Source organism: Malurus melanocephalus, unplaced genomic scaffold, assembly GCF_030028575.1.
Source record: "Malurus melanocephalus ecotype Western Australia unplaced genomic scaffold, MMel_1.1 scaffold_4, whole genome shotgun sequence".
NCBI lineage: Eukaryota > Metazoa > Chordata > Aves > Passeriformes > Maluridae > Malurus > Malurus melanocephalus.
The window spans coordinates 5,135,459-5,156,097 of record NW_026623236.1 but is presented as its reverse complement, the minus strand read 5'-3'; the positions used below and the strand labels follow the sequence as shown (position 1 = coordinate 5,156,097).

Sequence of the window (20,639 nt, the reverse complement as noted above, 5' to 3'; positions counted from 1 at the left end):
AATGAAACCCACAACTATACTAATTGCATTGTGTAACTGTTTTTGTCACCTACATGAAACCTGGAGAACAAAAAACTGAAATAGTCACCTACATGAAACCTAGAGAACAAAAAACTTAAAACGATACCATGGCACCTTGGAGAGGAAACCCAGGATACTGAAATGAACAAGAAGGTTTTGAAGTGAGTGGGATGAGTCAGAGGAAGCAATGGAAGGTGTACATGCGACAAAAATAAAAGCTTTTTCTCTGTGTAATGGTTTCATCTACTTAGAAAAATGAAACAAAACATACAATTACACAAATTAACTAGTTTCTTACTATAACTAAACCATTCTGCAACAAAACATCCATTAAATAAAATCATCTATAATACCTGACAATTTAAAATTGAAAATTCAGCTTGTCAAAAATTTATAGTAAAGTCCGATTTGGAAGGATTTTCCTTGATTGCCTTTGCAAAATCTCCTTCCTCAACCAATAAAGATGAAAAGCAGCATATGAAATTATTCAATTAATATTATTTCATTATAATTATCTAATCCAGGATAACAATGTTTACATACAAAGCAGCCTATTCATCTGTTACTGGAGAAATAAAGCATTTTAAATCAAATGTTTCAAATACAAATTTCAAATACAGAAATTAACAAGAAGTTGTAATTATCAGTGAAAAAGGACCATGACAAGTTAATTTTGAGAGGTTACAACATCTGTTGCATTTTCTAAAGGAGCAGTCTGAACAGCAGAAAGAAAACACGTTTTCTCATCTTACCTGCCTTGTCTCTATAACAACCACTGATGCAAGTCGTATTTATTTCTACACCACCAATGTCATATATAGTACAATTAAATGAAACTGAAAAGGTCAAAAAACATCAGAGTAGGTTCTCCACAAGATGTCTAAACCTGATAATGTCAGGGTGACTCATCTTCTCCTTTGATTCATAACCATTATGTGCTCTTGACACTGCACAGGCTGTTAACACTTTTTATAAATCAAAGCCTCCTTTTCTGTTTTAATTCAGATATTTTCTTAGTATCTCTGACATTTAGGAGGACATCATTACAACACTTTCAATAACATTATGATCTCATAAGTTAAGTAGCAACAGAATTCTCTCTTTGTATGTGTATTTGCATATTTAACTCTGGATTTTTACTCAGGCTTACATTTCTTTGCTCCTTCCTAATATTATTGAAGGAAAATTAACATATACAAAACTTCTGATAAACACTTGTATGGTTATGTGTAAGAAGACAGCATCTGCTYCTTGAAGGGTGTCTAGACAAGGATCTTTACAACACAGCAGAAGATAGTAGGAAGAGGGAGAAGCCCTAAGGAAGAACATACARGGACACAAACCTAACCYAAAAGATGAGGATGGCAGTTACAAGAACCAAACATGCTCAGTCCCACTTCCTGATAACAAATCTCAAATCTCAAATTGTTTGCACATCAGAGTTAATGCAGAACATGAAACATACCAAYTGCATTTGATTCAAGCAAAATAGTTCACTTCCAAATTGTAACTTCTGAAATCTACTATTAACAGATACCCAGGCAAAATTTAAGATTCTGCTTTGGGGCTGTCTACACAGGAAAGAYACGGAGCTATTGGTGTGGGTCTAGAGGAGAGCCATGAAGATGATCAGAGGGCTGGAACACCTCTCCTATGAAGACAGGCTGAGAAGAGCTGGGATTTTTCAGCTTGCAAAAGAGAAAGCTCTAGGGAGAATGTACAGTGTGTGGCCTTCCAGTATTGAAAGGGGGCTTATAAAGTCAGTTTAGATTAGCTACAAGAGTTTTTTACAATTATGGTGGTGAAACATTGGAACAGCTTTCAAAYAGCAGCTCCATCCCTGGAAACACTTAAGGTCAGGCTGGATGGGGTTCCAAACAACATGATCTAGTTGAAGATGTCCCTGCTTATTGCACAGGGGTTGGACAACATGGCCACTTCCAACCCAAACTATTTACTGTTTTACCGATTCTGTGAYCTTAGCTTTAAGTCCACTCCTTCCCTTTGGCATTACTACAGCTCTTGGATATTTAAGGTGTGCATTATTYTTTCAATGAACTGGAAAACATTTCCAAAAAGTTCCTTTAGAGTTGTTCTTCACTTTGGAATTTGCTTTTTCTTCTTGGTTCATCACAGTGTGAATGTGGTGAACTTCAGGCAGTGCTACTTAAACATCCACCTGGAATTCAAACAGCTGACTAAGGGGAAGACTTAAGGCCTAACTTTAATTTTGTATCTTGTAGGCGTGTTTGGGTAGCAAATATTCATTTAGAAATTAATGTTCATTAGATAGTGTGGTTAGTTTTACCCCATTTCTGAATAAACATACAACATATTTGAATAGGAAAATCTGTGGTCATTTGGGAAGAAATTGAGCTAAACTCATAAATTTTAAAAAAATTTGTTATCTCACTTTCCATGTGACAGTTACACTGAAATACGTTGTTCAACGTATTTCTCTGATTTACCTTGGAGACCAGACTTACATTCTTATGAAGAGCCTTCTCATTTTTGCACAATTTCTTTACTRTTATGAGAAGAAAGCTAAGCATGAATGCTGCAAAATCTGCCCTATTATCAGCAAACAAAATAAACAAACAAAAACAACTTCCTAAATAAGAGYAACCAAAAAACTTGAAAGCAATTAGTGGGCCTATATAGCTTGGAGGTATGTGTCAGATGCAAAATCACAAGATTGATTCTGCATGAGCTTTCATAAAATAGCAATGACCTGGCATCCTGTTTAACACTCTCAAGAAACAACTTCAGGTTATATATATGTCCTAAGCTAGATACATATTGCCTTCCATCACTGGCATAAAACATCTAATTTTAACAATAATAGCAACACTTTTGAGCAGAAACAATGGGCATAAATTTTTGATGGGGAGAAGTGGGTGTGGGATCTTTGTCATTATTTTGGTTTGATTTTTTCCTTGTTTATTTTAAACAAAGTATTATTAGCTTCAGGCTACCTGAATGAAGACAGATATCCCGTGTTTTAAAGATTACCCCACCTACARTTTATTTTCAGCTGTAACTTCAAATACATCAACAACTCTGAACAAAATGTCATGGACAAATATTTAGAGGCCCCAAAGGAAGAAAAAAAACTCCATTAGAGGAAAATGATGAGGCTTAAAAGCCTACATTAATTTTACTGATAGAAAATCTTCCTTCCCATTAACATCCTTAAAACGTTAATTTTTCAGCTGTCCCTACACACCCACTGTAAAATCAGTCACACAGCTCTCAAAACAAACATGTCTATTCACATGAAGTTCAAGCAAAAAAAAAAAAAAAAAAAAAGCTATAATAAGGGCAATATAATTTCATTATTCAATGACTGAGACATCATCATGGAAACAAAGAAAATTATTTTTGTCTGGAACAATGAGAACCCAAACCTTAGGTGAAGTTTTATACCATGCTAAAAAGGAAAGAAGAAGATACATGAAGTAATAGAGGACAACTGATACCATTTTGTGTTCTTGTTTTGGAAAGCCTGCATGTTCCCAGCCTTCAGAAGACCCTGTACTGTTYTGACACACTAAAACAAAGACATAAGAAATACAGATATAGTTCAAGCTTACTTGAATCCCTACGATTTTCTGAATCTTTATGATTTTCTTTCTCCTGCTAGAATCAACACACTCACAAGGGATATTGTAAAAAATTTCTCTATGAAACACAAGTCAGTCACATTTTTAAAATGCTTCTTTCTGCCATTTATCTTATTCTTGTTTACCAGGCTTGTGTTTTATTGCTGCTGCCTCTTGATCTTTCTGAATCCCCATTTCTGAATTCACCTGGCCACTTGGTTTCTATGGTGGGATTACCCTGACTAGGGCCAGAAGAGTTAGAACGAACCCTAAGAGAGATCAATTTTATAGAAGAACCTCCCAGACACCAKTTGTCTTCCAGTCCAAGCTGACCTAACTCACAAAGGACAGCTTAATAGTGAAGATGAGAAACTACTGGTAACACAAAGAACAATGAAAATAAAAGGAGCATAAAAACCATTCCRTATAGTAAAACATCCCTGCTTTACATTCTAGAAATGGCAAAATATCCATGTAGATGAAAGAAGTTACCTGTTACAATCATCCCTGTTACACGTTGATGCAAATGCACTAAAAATTTCAACCTACACTGCTAAACTGATGTTCTTAGAACTTTTAAGAAAAAAATGTAGGCAAAGTCTCTGGAAATCAGCCATCAGAATACAGGAGGAAATCACAGTCTTTTAGAAATTACCAACAGTAACGCTATAGCTGGTTACTGACCAGCACATAAATCACATTAACCACTATTTCAGCACATCTTTATACGAGATTTCGATCACTGGCCTGATTTATGTTCACTAAATGATCCAGCAATTGCTTTACAAGTCATTTCCTCAAACACAAAAACGTCCCCATATTCTCAAAAGGTATGTGATATTGATGTGCAGCCTTTCGTGCCAGTATGGAAAGCAAGTATTTTATTAACTCTGCAGTCTGTACTCATGACTTGTAAATACTGGGGAGAAGGGGTAGTTTTAAAGGCAGGGGAGTTTTAAACTTAATGTTTTGTCTTTGTTCAACAGGACTCAGATTCGAGCTCATTTTTCAAACTACTTGCTTTAAATGAATGGATAGAGGCCTTTTAGCTAAATTTTAGTAAGGTCTCAAAACACACTGAACTTAAGGAATGCAATACTCTACAGGCACATCTCACCCACCAAACTAAACRTAGCTGCACTTTTAAATTTACATTGATAATGGAACTTCTGGGTCTTTTTTGAAAATATAAAAGCAAATAAGCAGTTTTACCAGTAAATATGCTATTTGCTCCTGAGTTGTACTAGTATGTTTTGCAGTTTTGATGTCTGCTGTCTAAATCCTTCCCTTATTATTGTTTCCCTAGGAACAGGATAAATTTACTGACAAAATGGTTGCACTGATAGAAAAGTGCTGTTAGAAGGTCCAAAGCAAAATAGAAACATTTTGTCTGTCACTCAAATTCAGCCCACAGGGTCAATTGATAAACTCAGCATAGTTCGCATACAAAGCCATAGGTCACAGAAATGCTTAGGTAAGTCATGGCTTCGGTTCTATTTTATCAGTTGCTCAYCCAATTTCTCTGCCTATCTCCACAKGTAAAACTTTTCACTCATTTTCTGTTTTCAGTCCAGTTTCAGTAGGCCAAARTAACAAGCAACCTTTTAGGACCAACTCAAAGCACCATCATTGTGAATTTACTCTGTTCCAATATATTACACATAATGAGAGTTTTTAAAAAGTTGTACTTTGAACCAGAAATTTCACTATGATTAAAACAAATGAAAAAAGTAATGGCAACCAYATTTCCTTTCAAATAAGGTTAAAATCTAAGTGGGCAGTTTGAAGATTTTTAGAAATTAAACATTTCAAAGAAATCTTAACTTTGGGAAAGCAATAATGGTGGGGTTCAGTTCTTTTGGAAAAATAAAAGTTAATCTGGAAACTTATTTTAGTATCTAGAGTTAACACAAGAAAGCAATACAATTTCTGCCAAATTTATATCGGAATTTGATAAAGAATAATACCTCTTAGCTCTATTTCTTTTTTTTTAATCTGAGACTGCAAAGCATTGMACTTCCAAAACTAACTGAGCATAAATAAGACTGTAAATGCTCATTTCTCTTTGCAGTCAAACTTAGAGAATTTATTCAATTTTCACAAGTCCTCTAAAAACCCAATCCAAAACATAGCTGGAGATCAAACAAGTCAAAACTTCGACTGAAGTAGTATTTTAGCTGTGAATATCAACATATATGTGCGAAAAACCCCAAACATTGTTGCTTTGTTAGAAAATACAACATACAAATCTTTACCTGCAGCTCTGTAAAGTATCTTAGGTTCAAAGAATATGCATGGATTTTTGTCCTCTATACATGACAGCAGCAATCCTTTGGCCTGCAGAGGACTCCTTGGAATAACAACCTGTAAAAATATTGTTTAAATAGTTTATTTAAAATTGCGATTCTGCTAGAAACTTCCTCAAAAATACTTAAYGCTAAGCAATTCTTTGCTTTAAATAAATCTATGTACAGATTGAGCTGTTCTTACAAAGTGAATTAACATCAGTGCTACATTATTAAAACATACTTCAAATTTTGAATTTTATTTTGCACATTGATGAGGTTAAACAACAGGCATTGATGATGATGTTTTACTTTCAGGTGATACTTTWGTTTTTAAACAAGCTCTAGAAAACATTTGATTCAATAACCTAGCAAAGGACTTTGTAGATTGCTTTTGTCTATAATCAGGAAATACTTTCAAGTTCTGAAGACGACCACAAATATCATAAAGAACACCMAAAGACAAAAATACATGCCATTCCTCAAATATAATGAAATAAAATGTGAATAATACAGGTTTTTTATTTAAGTAAAGAGAAAAACAAGTAGGAGAAATGGCTATGGCCTCTCTGAAGATGAGTAATATCTTAAGTTTTAGGACACCAAAACCATACATAGACAACAGCTTAAACAACACATAAACAATGAACATGTGTCTTTWGAATACAAATAGCGGTTCTGCTTAAATCTTCCACATTAATCAGCCATGASTCATTGCTCAACAGACTGGATGCCAGCTAACCCAGAAGTACAAGYTCATAGACAAAAATTGACTCAGGAGAAAATGGAGAGCCTGTCAAACAGTTCTCTCTTAAACTGAGATGACTAGACACTGCTCCTCCCTCTTCTGTAGGAAACTTAACCACCTAAGCCCTAGGCATCTTCACTTCAAGGGATGCCACCATCTCAGGAAGAAAGTCTGCCTAAAGGTCTCCCTCACAGAACCTCCAAGCAGTTGAGTTTGGCAGGGGCCTCCAGAGGGTCATCTGGTCCAATGTCCTTGACCCAGCAGAGCCATCCAGGGTCAGCTGCCCAGAACAATGCACAGACAAATTCTGAATACCTCCAAAAATGGAAACCCCGCAAACTGTCTGGGCAAGCTGTACCATGTGCTTCCTCATGTTCAGACAGAACTTCTGSTGTTTCARTTTGTGCCCACTGCCCAGCAGTGTCCTTCACATAAATTAATTCAATAGTGCACTTAAGACAGATACAGAAAGGAAAAAAAAATAGAAAGTACTACTTATTAGTGTTAGGTTTTAGGTTCTGTACTACACTAGACACAAAACTGTGTAGATACAAATACAAAATGCTGTATCTACTAAAGATTGCCTCAATAATGGCTAAAAATTTTCAAACASAGTTTTGTCTTCTAATAGTTTTTAATTAACATATTCAGATATTTTTTGTAGACTGATATCCACTCTTCCCTGTCTGCACCCAGACTCATTGTTAGTCAGGTCAATCCATTATAAAACAAATTAAAAAATTAATCTTCATAAAATAAGAGTTACTATACCTTTATTCCTGGACAATGAGCAAAAAAGGCTTCTGGACTTTGAGAGTGATATAGTGCACCATGACCCACACAGCCCCAGGGTGCTCTAATGGTGAGGTTTCCACAGTTGAACAGATCTCCAGAGCGGTAACGGTATTTTGCTGCTTCATTAACAATCTGGGAAGATTGAATTACAAAAGTAACATTCAGTCCAGTACCTTTAGGTATGCATCAAAATACTTCAATACATGGGAAGTAACTACATCATCTGTTCCATGTATGAGATTCAGAGGACGAAATTAGATGCAAAGTAATACTGTAAGTAGGTGGAAAGACAAACATTTCCAAGGAAAATAAACCAATTGCTTATTGTGTTCAAGTTAGATGCCTAAGCCTCAGGGGTAGCCTTATAACCCAGTTGTTTCCTCATTTGATACTGTCAATCAGCCCAGTCCTGATCTGTAGTTTGTCCTGTGGACACATGGCCTGCTGCAGCTATATGCAAGAAATGAGAAACTGTGTTTGGAAGACACAGGCTGATGAATTTAAGGCAGATGAAGCCAACACAGCCACAAAACCAAAAATCAAAACAAACAGACATTTGCTCAAACCACATCTTTAATTTCCATTATTTAATAAGCCTTCAAATTGGCGTTGGTACAGTGTACTGTTTACAGTACAGTACTAGTACTGTTTGTAGTTTATGCCTGTTTACTTAAAGCATGCATAAATGTTAGTAGYACAGCTGTGGATATATTTGCAAAAAAATCACATATTCAAACCAAGTACTACTGCTAACAGAAGAGTAATTTAAACAGTTGTAAGATTTCTTTAAACCACTGTCAAATTTGTTAATACTAACCTGATCAAATGCTGGAAAAATGTAATCTGCAAACTGAATTTCTGCAATAGCTGTAGCACCYGTAACAGCAATTCCAATACCAAAGCCAACAATTCCTTGTTCACATAAAGGGGTGTTGAAAACTCTGTCTTTACCTATATTAAAAAAAAAAAAATCTCAAAAAACAACACACGATTCCTTTAATACACCAGTTTTAAGTGGAAAAATATTGTCCAAGAAGTATTTTACTTATCAACAAGTCACACACAGTGAAGTATATGGGCATTTCTAGATGTAGAAACAATAACCATCCATTACAGGTACAGATAGTTTAACAAYTTAGAGGAACAGTAGGTAAGACTAAAGTTAAGAACAGTTTCTGTAACTTAAAACATTCTTAACACTTGAAGGGAAATTTGTTCTGATGTATTCACACTTAAGCTTACCCCCATGCTTATATGGGARTAAACAATACTAACCACCATTTTTTAAAGTTAACAATAAAGAGACGCATTGTTTCTTCCAGGCACTGACAACTAACTGTCCCTACTTGATGGCAGACAGATGAACAGGACCACCTGAACAAAAGCACACCGCCTCTAGTCCACACTGCCTGTCAGCAGTGACCATTCTTACATTCTTCTCTCACAAGGTAAGGCCACACTTAAATGATTTGCTTTGTCTCCAAGGCAAGACAAAAAAAAACGCTGTTCCTGCTACAAACACAAAACATTTTATTTCATTTTTCACCTATGGGAGTGCAGAAGGTTATTTCAGTCCTGACATATTTCTGTGCCACAGTAATTTCAGTTCCCAAATAGGTATCAATCTAATACATGGTTGCAGACAAAATTGTTCAGTTTACGAAACTAAAAACAAGAAAGAGTGGGAGGGAGATGAAATACCACTACAATATCCTCTATAAGACATATTTACAATATTTGCCAGTGGTACTTTTTGGCCAAAGGAGTACAGCAGAAAGGTCTGTCTGCTATTAAATCTTCTTTTTAGAACACTGGGAAATAGACAGTAGGTTTCTTTCTATAGAAATCCATCATGCATGAAAATGCCAAGACTTCAAATTGGATGGAAAAACGTGCACAGTCCACATCAGTGGTTATGAAATAAATTAAACAATAACTAAATAACCATGAAATAACTAACCAGAAAAACAGACTAATAAATGGGAAAGCTGTTACTAGGAGGACTTCTAATTTCAATAGCTGTAAGAAAAAGTAGAAAAAGGAAAGCTAATAAAGGTTTTCAGAAAGGGATGATTGGGGAAAACCATTGTCTAAGGCTATATTTGTGATATATTAAAGGGATGCAAGTTTAACAAACCTATAAAGTACATATGTTTTATTTTCACGCATCACCCAGCACACCACTGTCACTCCTTGTATCCTGTCCATATGCATGTATGTATGTATATATATATAAATAAATATGTTGGCACCCCTCTGCTTTTCTCTTTTTTCCCTCCACAAGGAACAGTCATTTAAAGCCAGTAAAAAAATGATATCAAATGGTACTACAATGTTGATGGTGTCAGTGAGGTTACATAAGCCAACACAAGTCAAAAGAGCTGCCACAATTGCAGGACACACCATGATTTCTCACACAAGACAGTGGAAACAAAGAGAATGCAAGATTATTTTTTCCCCCTAGATGGACTGTTTACTGTGTAAATTGTTCTCATTCCTGAAGGAGCCGTAATCTCAGTTCCTACATTGCAACCTCTGGTGCACTCTCTCAGCTGACAGGCATCATGGCCACAGAAAGAGGAAAATAAACTCCCCATGCAAATATGTAGTTGCCCCAGGCCTTACCCCCACAATTGCGCAGGTGTGGAAACCCTGCCTTAGATACAACCAYGAGAGCTGTCCCTGTACCTCTATCCATTTGTAACACCATCAACATTTGGCAAACATCTCCTTCCTTCATTTTTATTTMATTAGCATCCCATGAATTAGCCATCTTGATTCCCTTCTCTTTCACTGGCACACCTAAATTTAAATTTGAAACAAACCCTATTTTAATAAACTAAAAATGCATTAATATAATGAAGATGTATGGTAATGTTAGTACCAACTTCCTACTTTCCTGCTTCTTATAAATCCATTGGCAGAATACTATATTTCAATTCACTTACTTACAGGATATTTTGATGCAAGACTTAAAACTTACCTAACCTTATTCTTTATTAACAGGTTTTTCAGAGCACACTGAAATAGCCTAATACACAGGYTCCATAAATAATTTTATACCCTCATACAAAAATTGAAATGTATTTGAATAATCCAGTAAAATGACCTTTAACTAATAATTGATACATCTTGAAAATTAATTATTTAATATCAGTTTAGGGTGGTGACAACTTAAAAGCGCGTTAGTTACACCACAGTAGTACGTCACTCTATAATTCAAAATACAAAATACATCCTAACAAAACTGCTGAAATGCTACTGAGATATTAAATTAGAGGCATCATGCTGCTATCAATGAAGTATGATGAAATAAATGAAGTGAAAAACAATACAACAAAAGTGAAATATAACAAGCTGTAATGTGAGTTGTGTGAAGCACCTAATTTGGACCTTCACGACTAAAGGCACAACTCTGAAGTACCATGTGCTAAAACAAGGAATGGTTTTGATTATAGCATTAAAACAATAACACTGACCTCTCAAAKGCAAATCCTTAAGCACTTTACTATTTATTAGATCAGAAAACAAGCTTGGGTAGAGTTTCAAAGGGTAGAGTTTTCTTTACAAAATCTAGGCCCTCAAGATAAAAACACATACACACGGTTAGGATAAAACAAATTTACCAATTTCCCCAAACATTACATATTCTATTTTTATTGATACAGTATGAAAATCATTACTAAAACTAACACAAAATATTTAAACATTTATTTAGCATTTAAATGCATTAAGCCTATGCATTTCTATTTTATTTTACATTTTCTTATTTTTTCACTGCTTTTCAAAATGTGAAAAAGAAGTCCATTGCAATAAACAGTTATTCACATCACCCCCTGCAAACCAGCTGAGTCAGATTTCAGCTGAAATSTGACTGAAGCAGACAAATAAACCAGAGATACTCTGTGTTTCCATATTTCATTTCMTTACATTACCAACARAGAAACATCTCCTATAATATGGTGYTCTCAGATGATTTGCGTCAGCCGCACAGCTCAAAACAAACCCCAACTCAACAAGCTGACTTGTCAGTGCAGGTGAAAGCAGTATCTCTACATTATCTGAAGCCAGGTGCGTCACTCTCCGCAGGAAGACATTACGCTGGTGCGCATTTCCATTAACCTGCCTGACTTTATAAACATCCCTGGTTTCTGCCACCTGAACAGGCTGGTGCCCTTTGCCACGTACTGAGGGAAGCAATACAGCAAACAGGGTAATGTGACAAAAAAGGATGCTTCTTATCTCTCCATCCCAATAACTCAGTAGTAAGACTAGATGCATTTCAAGGAAGTGAAAAAAACACTCTAGAAGTCTTCCCTAATATGGAAAATCTGGAATTATGAAGAACAAACATTAAGGAAAAAAAGCAATACTTGGTTCAATTTCACTTATAGAAAAAAAAGAGTGTTCTTTGTGATTTTCAGAACAAAGAGTATCCCATAAATGTTCAAATTACCCCTGCCCTTTGTGTAAGAGACAACAGCTTTAAAGCAGTCTCACAGTCATCTTCTTGTTCGCCAGCAATAAAGAGTTTCATAGCAACCTAACAGAACACGTTTACAGACATTTGTAGTTGATTATTGTGCATTAATGTTTTGGCTGCCTCATCTTTATTTGTTCCAAGCCATCAGGAAAAAAGTACTTCAGATTTCAATAAATGCAACGAGTCATGTTCCTGTCGTAACTTAACTTCAAAAATGAGATATCCAAATATTAAATATCCTATAATGTTAACACCACCCAACGCTCCAACTCTGAGTAATTTCATATCAYTCCGCAAGCGACCACACTGGACCATTTGAGTGGTTTATGGAGTACTGCTGGTGATACAGTCAAAGGAAAATTGTGCTTTGTTTTCAAAATACTACATCACTGGTGTTAAAAAATGCATCTTAAAAGATGCCAGTACTTAGCAGTATTAACAATATACTTGGACAGCATTTTATTTGTCCCCATAATCTCACTGACTTCCATTTAAAACATCCATTAGGAGTCATACAGAAAAGTCAAAAAAAGCTAAATATATTCTGTCTTCAACTGTAGCAGTCATGGCTGCACATGCAGAAAAGACCGGACAGAAAAGGGAACCCCAGCAGATTAGCTTTTTTGCTACTCACCAGGGACTTTGTGTAGAAAATTCAAATAGAAATTACTGATTTCCAATYAGTCCTGCCTTTAAAGGCCTTTTCTAATCCTAGAATAGCTAGGATYTTTCATAGATGCACCTCTATGTAAGTCTACTAATTCTATTTCTTAACATAATTAATACAATCTATGCAACATTCAAGCTTTCTTGGTCCCATCATCCCTTTTGAACCCCACTTTACAACTAGTGACACTTGCAGTCTTCAGCCTCTCTGATACTATACAAGAGGGCAGGCCAAACAGTAARTGATTTTGGTAAATTTATACTCAGCTCTCTTAGAGCTCCTACGTTAATAAAAAATAGTTCTACTAACTTCTAAATAGTTATAACCATTTTGTGCCACCACTTTTTCTACTGACAGCCTAGTTACATCTCTCCAGTTTTTAAAAAATAGGCATGCAGCAGGCCCTGTTGCTCTATAGGGAATACCATTAACCTTACAGCTGAATTTAGAAATTTCAAATCTACTTGTCCAAAGCAGGGCTTCAGATTCACTGACACAGAGATGGCTTAACTCTCAGTCTTGAAACCTTGCCCACTAATGTGCCATGCTGTTAAAAAAGCTGCTTTTTCTAGAGCTCACCTACCTAAATCATGAAAAGAGATTATATGAAATAAAAAGGATTTCCAACAGAAGTAACTTTTAACTTCTGAAGATGACTTTTATCTACTGTGCATAGAATAACAACTGATAGAATTTAGCTATACTCCTGTTCTATTCTTCCCCAACCCTGTAGCCTGCAAAAGTCAAGAACATTCAAARCAGCCTTTGAGGACCCAGCCATGCTTCTGGCATAACTTAGCCAACCACGGGGCTGAGTGGCCATGTCTCAGCCTGTCATGGTTTTACTTAGTCCGATTTTTGGTGGTGGGGGGATGGGACCAAGAAACCACAAAGATGGCTCCTGTGCATAAGTTCCAGAAGCTTTCTCCTTCTTCTCCAGCAAAAGGAGCCTTTGCTCCCTGTGTTTTAGAGCCAATCCACCATGGCTCTGAGGTTGATGGACAGGCTGACCATCAGGCCTGGGCCCATTGCACAGGTTGGTTACACCTCTGTGATGACGAATGGTCTCGTACTTAAGACGAATTCAAAACAAGATARAGCGTGGCCGCCATTTAGTTTTAAGTTGTTAGTATCAGCTCCTTGCACCAGGGGAGGACAGAGGAGGAGGGTGAGGAGATGTAAGAAAAAATGGAGACCCAAGATCACAGTAAGAAAAAGACAGGTGCTATTRCTGTGGTGCTTGAACGTGGAAAAAACAAATTGCTCTCGAAATGACTATTTCTTCTGTAYAGGAAAAAAGAGCAACCTTGCTCTGAGAAAAAAAACCTGGCCTTTGAGACTGGACAGATCATAAGTCAAAAAGGGGGAAGAGGTGGCCCCTCTACATCTGAAGCAAGTTGATGCTTAGAAGAAATTGTGTTCTGGGAGGAAGAGGTGCCCCCCCCTCACCACCACCCCTCCCACATCTGAAGCAAGTTGATGCTTAGAAGAAGCTGGGTTCTGACAGGAGATTTGAGACAATGGCCTTGCCCTCAGAAAGAAAGCAGCCAGCCTTGGAGGACTGTTCTCCTTTCTCCCACGAGGTAAAGAAAAAAATCCCACCATCCCACAACTGCCACCAGCAGCTATACACTGATTGYTTCTTGGGAAAAGAACTTGCACAGCTTGGAGCTGTAAGAACTCTCCTCCTATGGTACTGGATTTATGTTAAAAYTTTCATCCCTGCCCTYCTTTCACATGGGAAGGCATGGAGGGGTGGGGAGGAGCAACCTGGGAGAGACAGGTTCACAGAAAGAATAACAAGTGTCTTAAAATGTCCGTTTTTATTTCTTCTCCTTGTAAATTTTTTCCCATCTCTGTTCCCCTCCCCACTGTAGTAGCATTCTTAGTAGTTTTTAATAATTAATCTATTTTGCAACTTAAGTTATTCAGCCTGTCTGACCATTTCTGGAGCACATACGTATCTTTTTCTCAATTAYGTTATCTTATCTAAAAGTCATCAMTTTTAGTGTTAATTGGGCTTTTGCTCTCCCTTCTGCCTCTCTGGTGGGGGTGGGGCAATGTCGTCAGTACTTTGGCTTTTTGGCCAAGTTCAAACCATGACACAGCCCCAAGTCAAGTCAGTGTAAAGTCTTGAGTCAAGTGCAGTAAGTTGGGTCTGTTACCAGAGAAACACATGTATCCACACTCACTGTATATACACTGCCTATGCCTTCAAAACAATTCCAACATCTACTTACTCTGAAATAAAGTCATTCAACTTTTGCTTATTTAGCAACTAATTACATGGCATTCCCACTAGATTTCCCAAAAATATTCAAAAATGTCACGTTATGGCACTAAGATATAAAAGTTAGTAAAAAAAAACATACTGCCAAAATCTGTGAGCAACTGAAAACAGGGTCAGAAACGAGATTTGCATGCACTAAACAAAATTAGCTTCTTCSTATTCTGCTGCTGCAAAATCCACTGTCAGGCTCTACACTGCAACAAAGGAACTGACTTCTTATTCTGAACAGAAGTTCTAAAGGTCAAATGACATAACTTTTTCTTACTTAGTTTCTCTTTTTACAGGAGTCTCAATTATGCTTCATTTGGGGGGAAAAGAAAATCACATTAAAAAATGCATCCTTCTGAAACACTTGTCACTACTGTGTTGCTCAAAGCAAAGAACACCCGTTTTGCCTGGCAAGWGGTAAGAACAGGAATTCTTCACAGAGTTGTCATATATGCCAATCACATAACCAACTCTTTTGAAAAGTACTTAKAAAATAGGAGCAGCTGAAGGGCCTATTTTCCTTTTAAGTCTCCCTCAGTTACTAAGTCGTGCATTTGAAGAAACATGAATGTTTGAACTTGTAATTCTAGCTCAAAGTGTTATCAACAAGTCATTCTCTGACTCAAGACCAACATTTTACTTCCAAGACCTTAACAGATCACAACTGCACTTTCACCTTCTCTCCCCCAAGATTCCCCCAAGAGAAGCGCATGTTTATTGCATTTTCATTTAACCCYCATTCACAAAGACCACAAAAACAATATCAGAGTCAGGAGAACTGCTGAAGTACAAAGAAAGTGTTACCATGGGAGAAATCTCCTCCATTACCTAGAAATTCTTAAAATCTGCACAATTACCAAATTTCAGGTTYGGAAGGAACCTTTCCAGTAAAACTTAGCAAATTCTAAAATTTCACAACATGAATATAACATAAAGAATAGCTTACAGCCTTCCGGATTAGGGAGGTCCCAGAAAAATTCTATTAACAGCTCTGCCTCCCTAAAGCAAAGAGTGARGACTTGCTTTTTAGCCCTCTCCCCCAGTTCACATTTCCTGTCATTTGTGACAAACTAGCAGCCACCAAAAGCTCAAGAATAAATCAGAAATATTAAAATACATTATGCAATTCTATCCCTTTCTCAGGGAAGAAGTGGGAGGAGTAGGGGGATGTTAATGCAAAGCTTTGTCTCAGTTTCAATGCTGGTAACCTTGCACCATCAGCTCCACTTGCACAACATTCCTTGATGGAAGAGCAGCCAAGCAATAGTATGAACAGGGGGAAGACCAGATTCTTTTCAGTGTCAAGTGTCAAATGTAAGAATGATGCAAAAAAGTAAATTAATTAAAGGAAAAATCCTCACTATGACAGTAGTCAAATGCTGGAATAAGCTGTTCCAAGAGGTAGAAGCTCCTGCCTTGRACATGTTCAAGCAACCTAAACTCATCTGTGTTGAGTACTGTTTTGGAACAGATACCTTTCAAGTTCTTTTCCTTACAACCCTTAATAATCTATGGTTTATTAACAACCCCAAGCAGGGCTACCTGCTGACTGCCCAAATGTTTTATGCCTGTACCTGTCCTGTTGATGGAAGCTTTTCATGACACAAATAAAATAGTACTGATTCAGATCAACACTGTYAGGAAAACATTTAATAAGCAGCTCACATCTCAGTGGCAGATTTCCTCACCAGAATTTCTTTTTACTTTTCCAAGGGACTCTTGGGAAGAGAGGAGGATAAAGAGTAGTTGTGATCTAACGAGCTCTTGGAAAAAAAATGYGTTGTCTTGAGTAAGAGAATGACTTGGTGAGAATGCTTTGAGCTGGAACTGCTAGTTCAAACATTGCCCACTCCATACTGAATTCCTCCTCATCATCTGGCTCATACATCCAGCTGCAGCCCAAATAAAAAAAGAGAGATACCTAACTGGGCAAGGCATTCAAGTATTCTTCCAGCTATGATTAATAGCATTCCTTTGTCAACCACAAAAAGAAATCTGCTGTGTGAGAAACACACTTGCAGAAAAGCATAACTGACATATGGTTTGATGTGAGAAGTTCTGCCAGATGACAGAATGCTTACTTGAAAAAATATGCCCCAAAATTGACATCTACCAAATACTTATATGTGGGTATAGGCACAGGACAATACATCWGCTTAAATTACAAGGCTTAGGTCAGTTCCATGTATTTTCACACTGTCTGCAACATCACATGACGTGACAGAGATTCAACTGGAAACACAGAACAGTTATSAAAGCTAAGTATTATGAATTGTTAATGAAAATTCTGCTGTAATAAGCTGGGCACACTATTTGGATGACAAATCAAGGAATASGCAAAAACATCAAATATAAGTTACCCTCTCTCATATTCCTCAATATCAGTCTAGCAGTAAATGTGAAACTATGCTGGATCTACCTGGAACTGTGAAGCAAGTGCACTCAACAAAAAAGCAAGGATTTCAATCTTCTATAGAAGTAYTCAGGAGAAAAGAGCTCAATGACCAGTAATGAAAAACCATTTTATAACTTCACTGGTAGCCATGGCTGCTCCTTTACATGCAAAGGATGTGCCTGAGATAAATGAATAAATTGATCTATACTTTGTGCTTCCATGTAAGMGTGAAAACGTAGTRCCAGGTTTTGAGGATTTAATGTTTYTGCAAATTAAAAAGAAAAGACATCTTTTATAATAAATGACTAGCATGTTATGTCAACCTGCTCACTGGAAGATGGCTCTGAATCAAGTCAAATTAAGATTAACCTGCACCGCAAAGAGCTTCTACTGCAAACAAATTACTTCCAAGAAAACTCTAAGAGTTTTAATCCMTGTAATAAAGTCTGCAGTATCTTCTTAAATTTAAATTACCACCCTCTTACCACCAAACTCAGAGGTAGAAAAAACAGCAGACATACTAAATTAACTCCAGTTGATGAGTGGGATATATAAACATACAAATGAAACACAGGGTAACCGCAGGACTAACCGAAGAAATTGAGAATCACTTAATTCCACCTAAGGAATAGCAAAGGCTTAAAGACAGACATCTAAAAGAAGGTACAGAAATTGTCTTTGCAGACCTGGTGTTAATACAGATRTTAATAGAGATTGCAAAGACTAGTTATCATCATCAATTCCATCTTGGGCCTTTAATACATAAAGTTTCATCCCCCTTGACATTATATTATTAAAATATTATTTAACATGTTTCACTGCAAGTATTTTCAAAGCAGAAAATTCAATTTTTGTAAAATTCAGCAGCATATAATTTTTTGCCCAGCAATGTATTTTGAAATATTTTAAAAATGTGTTATAACAGCTTTTTTGAACTCTGCACTGAGTATCAAGTTCTATATTAAAAAGTRTATTTCTTATCTTTCCCTCAAACAGGTTTACAACATATGAAAAGAAATATGATAAACTATAAATTACTAAGTTCCAAATAAATAAAAYACTGTTTTCACACCAGGCACACTATCAGAACAATTAAAAAGAAGAGAAAAACAAAACTAAAATAAAAGCTATTTAGCTCTGACACAGACTGATTTATTTCATTATCCCACACATACTGTGTAAAAGCACATATTACATTTTAGCAAGTTCTCAACTTTTCTTCTTTTTCTAACTGTAAATCTTWAAAAAAGAATTGGCTACTTAAGATGAAAATGAACAAAATGTACTATTGTGTAATGAGTTTGGAACACATTCTACAGATGTTACTGTTCAAAGACATTTATATAAATCAGAACAAAATCCAGGTCTTGCCAAACTGTTCTGGAAGAACCAGGCAAGCAAGCTGCAGAATTCTCCACTTAAATCTATCCACAAAGAAATAAGGATAACCAAACMCCAGGCTATTTAGGTTTCACTCAATCTACACACAAGTAGTCATTTTTAACTCTGAATAAAATGTTCCACTCTTAGCTTAAGCCCATGATGTCAAAAATTCTGAACTTCATCCTTCTACCACCCGCAATGATTTTGGAAGGACCAGGACCTATGTCAAAGTAGCAACATGTCTCTCCAACAAGCTTGCAGTCTGCCTTTGAAGCACCAAGATAACATYTTCTATCTGCTTATCCAATAACACCCTAACACTTAGGCTTCTTTAGGCTGAGCTTTTCCTCCTCCTTGTAACAGCATATTGTTATGTTCTAAAAGAAAATAAAAGGCACCATGATTACTGATTAAAAATTCCACATAAAAACCCTAGAGTGTCTCCCCATCTTTTGAACTAAGACCCAACCACTAGTAGCTTCCAGGAGGCAGAACACACTGCCCCACCATGCTGCATTACAGCCCATCCAAATGCTGTTCTGGCACTTCACTGTAACACTTGGGACCACAAGAACAACCAGAACAACCCAGAATCTCCATTGACAGATCTCTGTTTCCTTATCAGTAACATGAGGTATAGTCTACACAACAAAAAGTGTTCTGAAATTACTAACAAAAATATTTACAATATAAACCTTTTTGAAGTAATTTATGGATTTTGGGAGTGAACTATCAGAATTTAAAAAACAAAAACCCCATACTATATCTACTTCTATTAGCTCAGCTTCAAAAGAATCTCCCATTGTTTTAAGCTACTAAAAGCCATTGGGACATTAAGCAATTTTTGCAAGCATTCAAACTTTAGTCAAGAGCCTTCACTAAACACTGTAACAACAGGAAACAATTCTTCTCMCCCATGTTTTCCCCCACAGGCTTTTCACTTAAAATACAGAACTTGCTTTCAGGAGTTTTCTACAGCTAAAGTTCATAGAATAATATCATGCTCAAGTAAATATTTGCCTTCAAAGAATGACTACCATTATTTTAGAAAGGCTGGTATCCCTAGGGCATTGCTAGGTACAGSCATCTCCTGGCCAAATAAACAAAGACTCCTGAATTATTTTGCTGGACTATAAACAAACAATTCAGTTACTGAGAATGAAGTGTTCTCTGAAAACTCACACATGTGTTTACACCTTAGACACAAGGTCTAAGGTCACAGAATAACAACCAGGGATTATAGTGGATCAGGTGTTGCAAATAAACATTATTGCTGCAAGACAAGCTAGCATTATCACGAGATGTAACAAGAGAGAGCTGTAAGCAACCAGGTTTTACTCAGTAAAACACAAGAGTAAAGTATCCAGTTTGGGATGGTCTATATCTTCCAGCTGCAGCAACCAGAGTTCAGAGAAAACTGATCAATAAAGAAAAGTGCCAGAGAAACTCCACCACTGAAGACTAAAAACAGCTTTTGCCAGCTATCTGTCCCAAAACATACCCTGTGCTTCAGAGAGAAAATTTTGTAAGGGAGACAGAAAGGAAAGGAAAACAAATATGGAAGTGATAAATAAATTAATTTTTAAAGCATCCAGCTGATTGTTAATGGCTAGGTCATCCTGACATAAGGAACATGAGGATACTATTTTCTTGCTCCAACTGTGGTTTCATATGTAGTTCAGTCATTTGATTTTTGATCTGTTTGAAATTTTCCACAGCGGAAATTTCTGATTCAACTCCCCCTATTCTCACGCGATTCAATAGAAGTGTTACCTCTTCTCTTGATTTTCCTTTTCTTCCTGTGATTTATCAATTTGCAAGAATATATCCTGAACTGACTGAACAGACAGAAATTACTGTTTACAATCTGCTCCTCTTCTATTTCTCTTTTATTAAATACAGTTTGGAAGAAAATAACCCTACCAACTATATTTACACTTCTAGCTGCATCAACATAATAAAACACAGGAAGGATTATTTAT

At 36.5% G+C, this 20,639-nt stretch overlaps 1 protein-coding gene across 1 annotated transcript in view; it reads right to left on the bottom strand.

Annotated features, from left to right (window-relative positions):
* BCKDHB (branched chain keto acid dehydrogenase E1 subunit beta) overlaps positions 1-20,639 on the bottom strand; it is a 111,662-nt gene that overhangs the window by 80,000 nt on the left and 11,023 nt on the right. The window contains exons 4-6 of the mRNA XM_057369456.1: positions 8,269-8,402; positions 7,428-7,583; positions 5,879-5,987 (exon numbers count right to left, since the gene is read on the bottom strand). Coding sequence (XP_057225439.1) covers positions 5,879-5,987; positions 7,428-7,583; positions 8,269-8,402 — 399 coding nt within the window. The remainder of the gene's footprint in view (positions 1-5,878; positions 5,988-7,427; positions 7,584-8,268; positions 8,403-20,639) is intronic.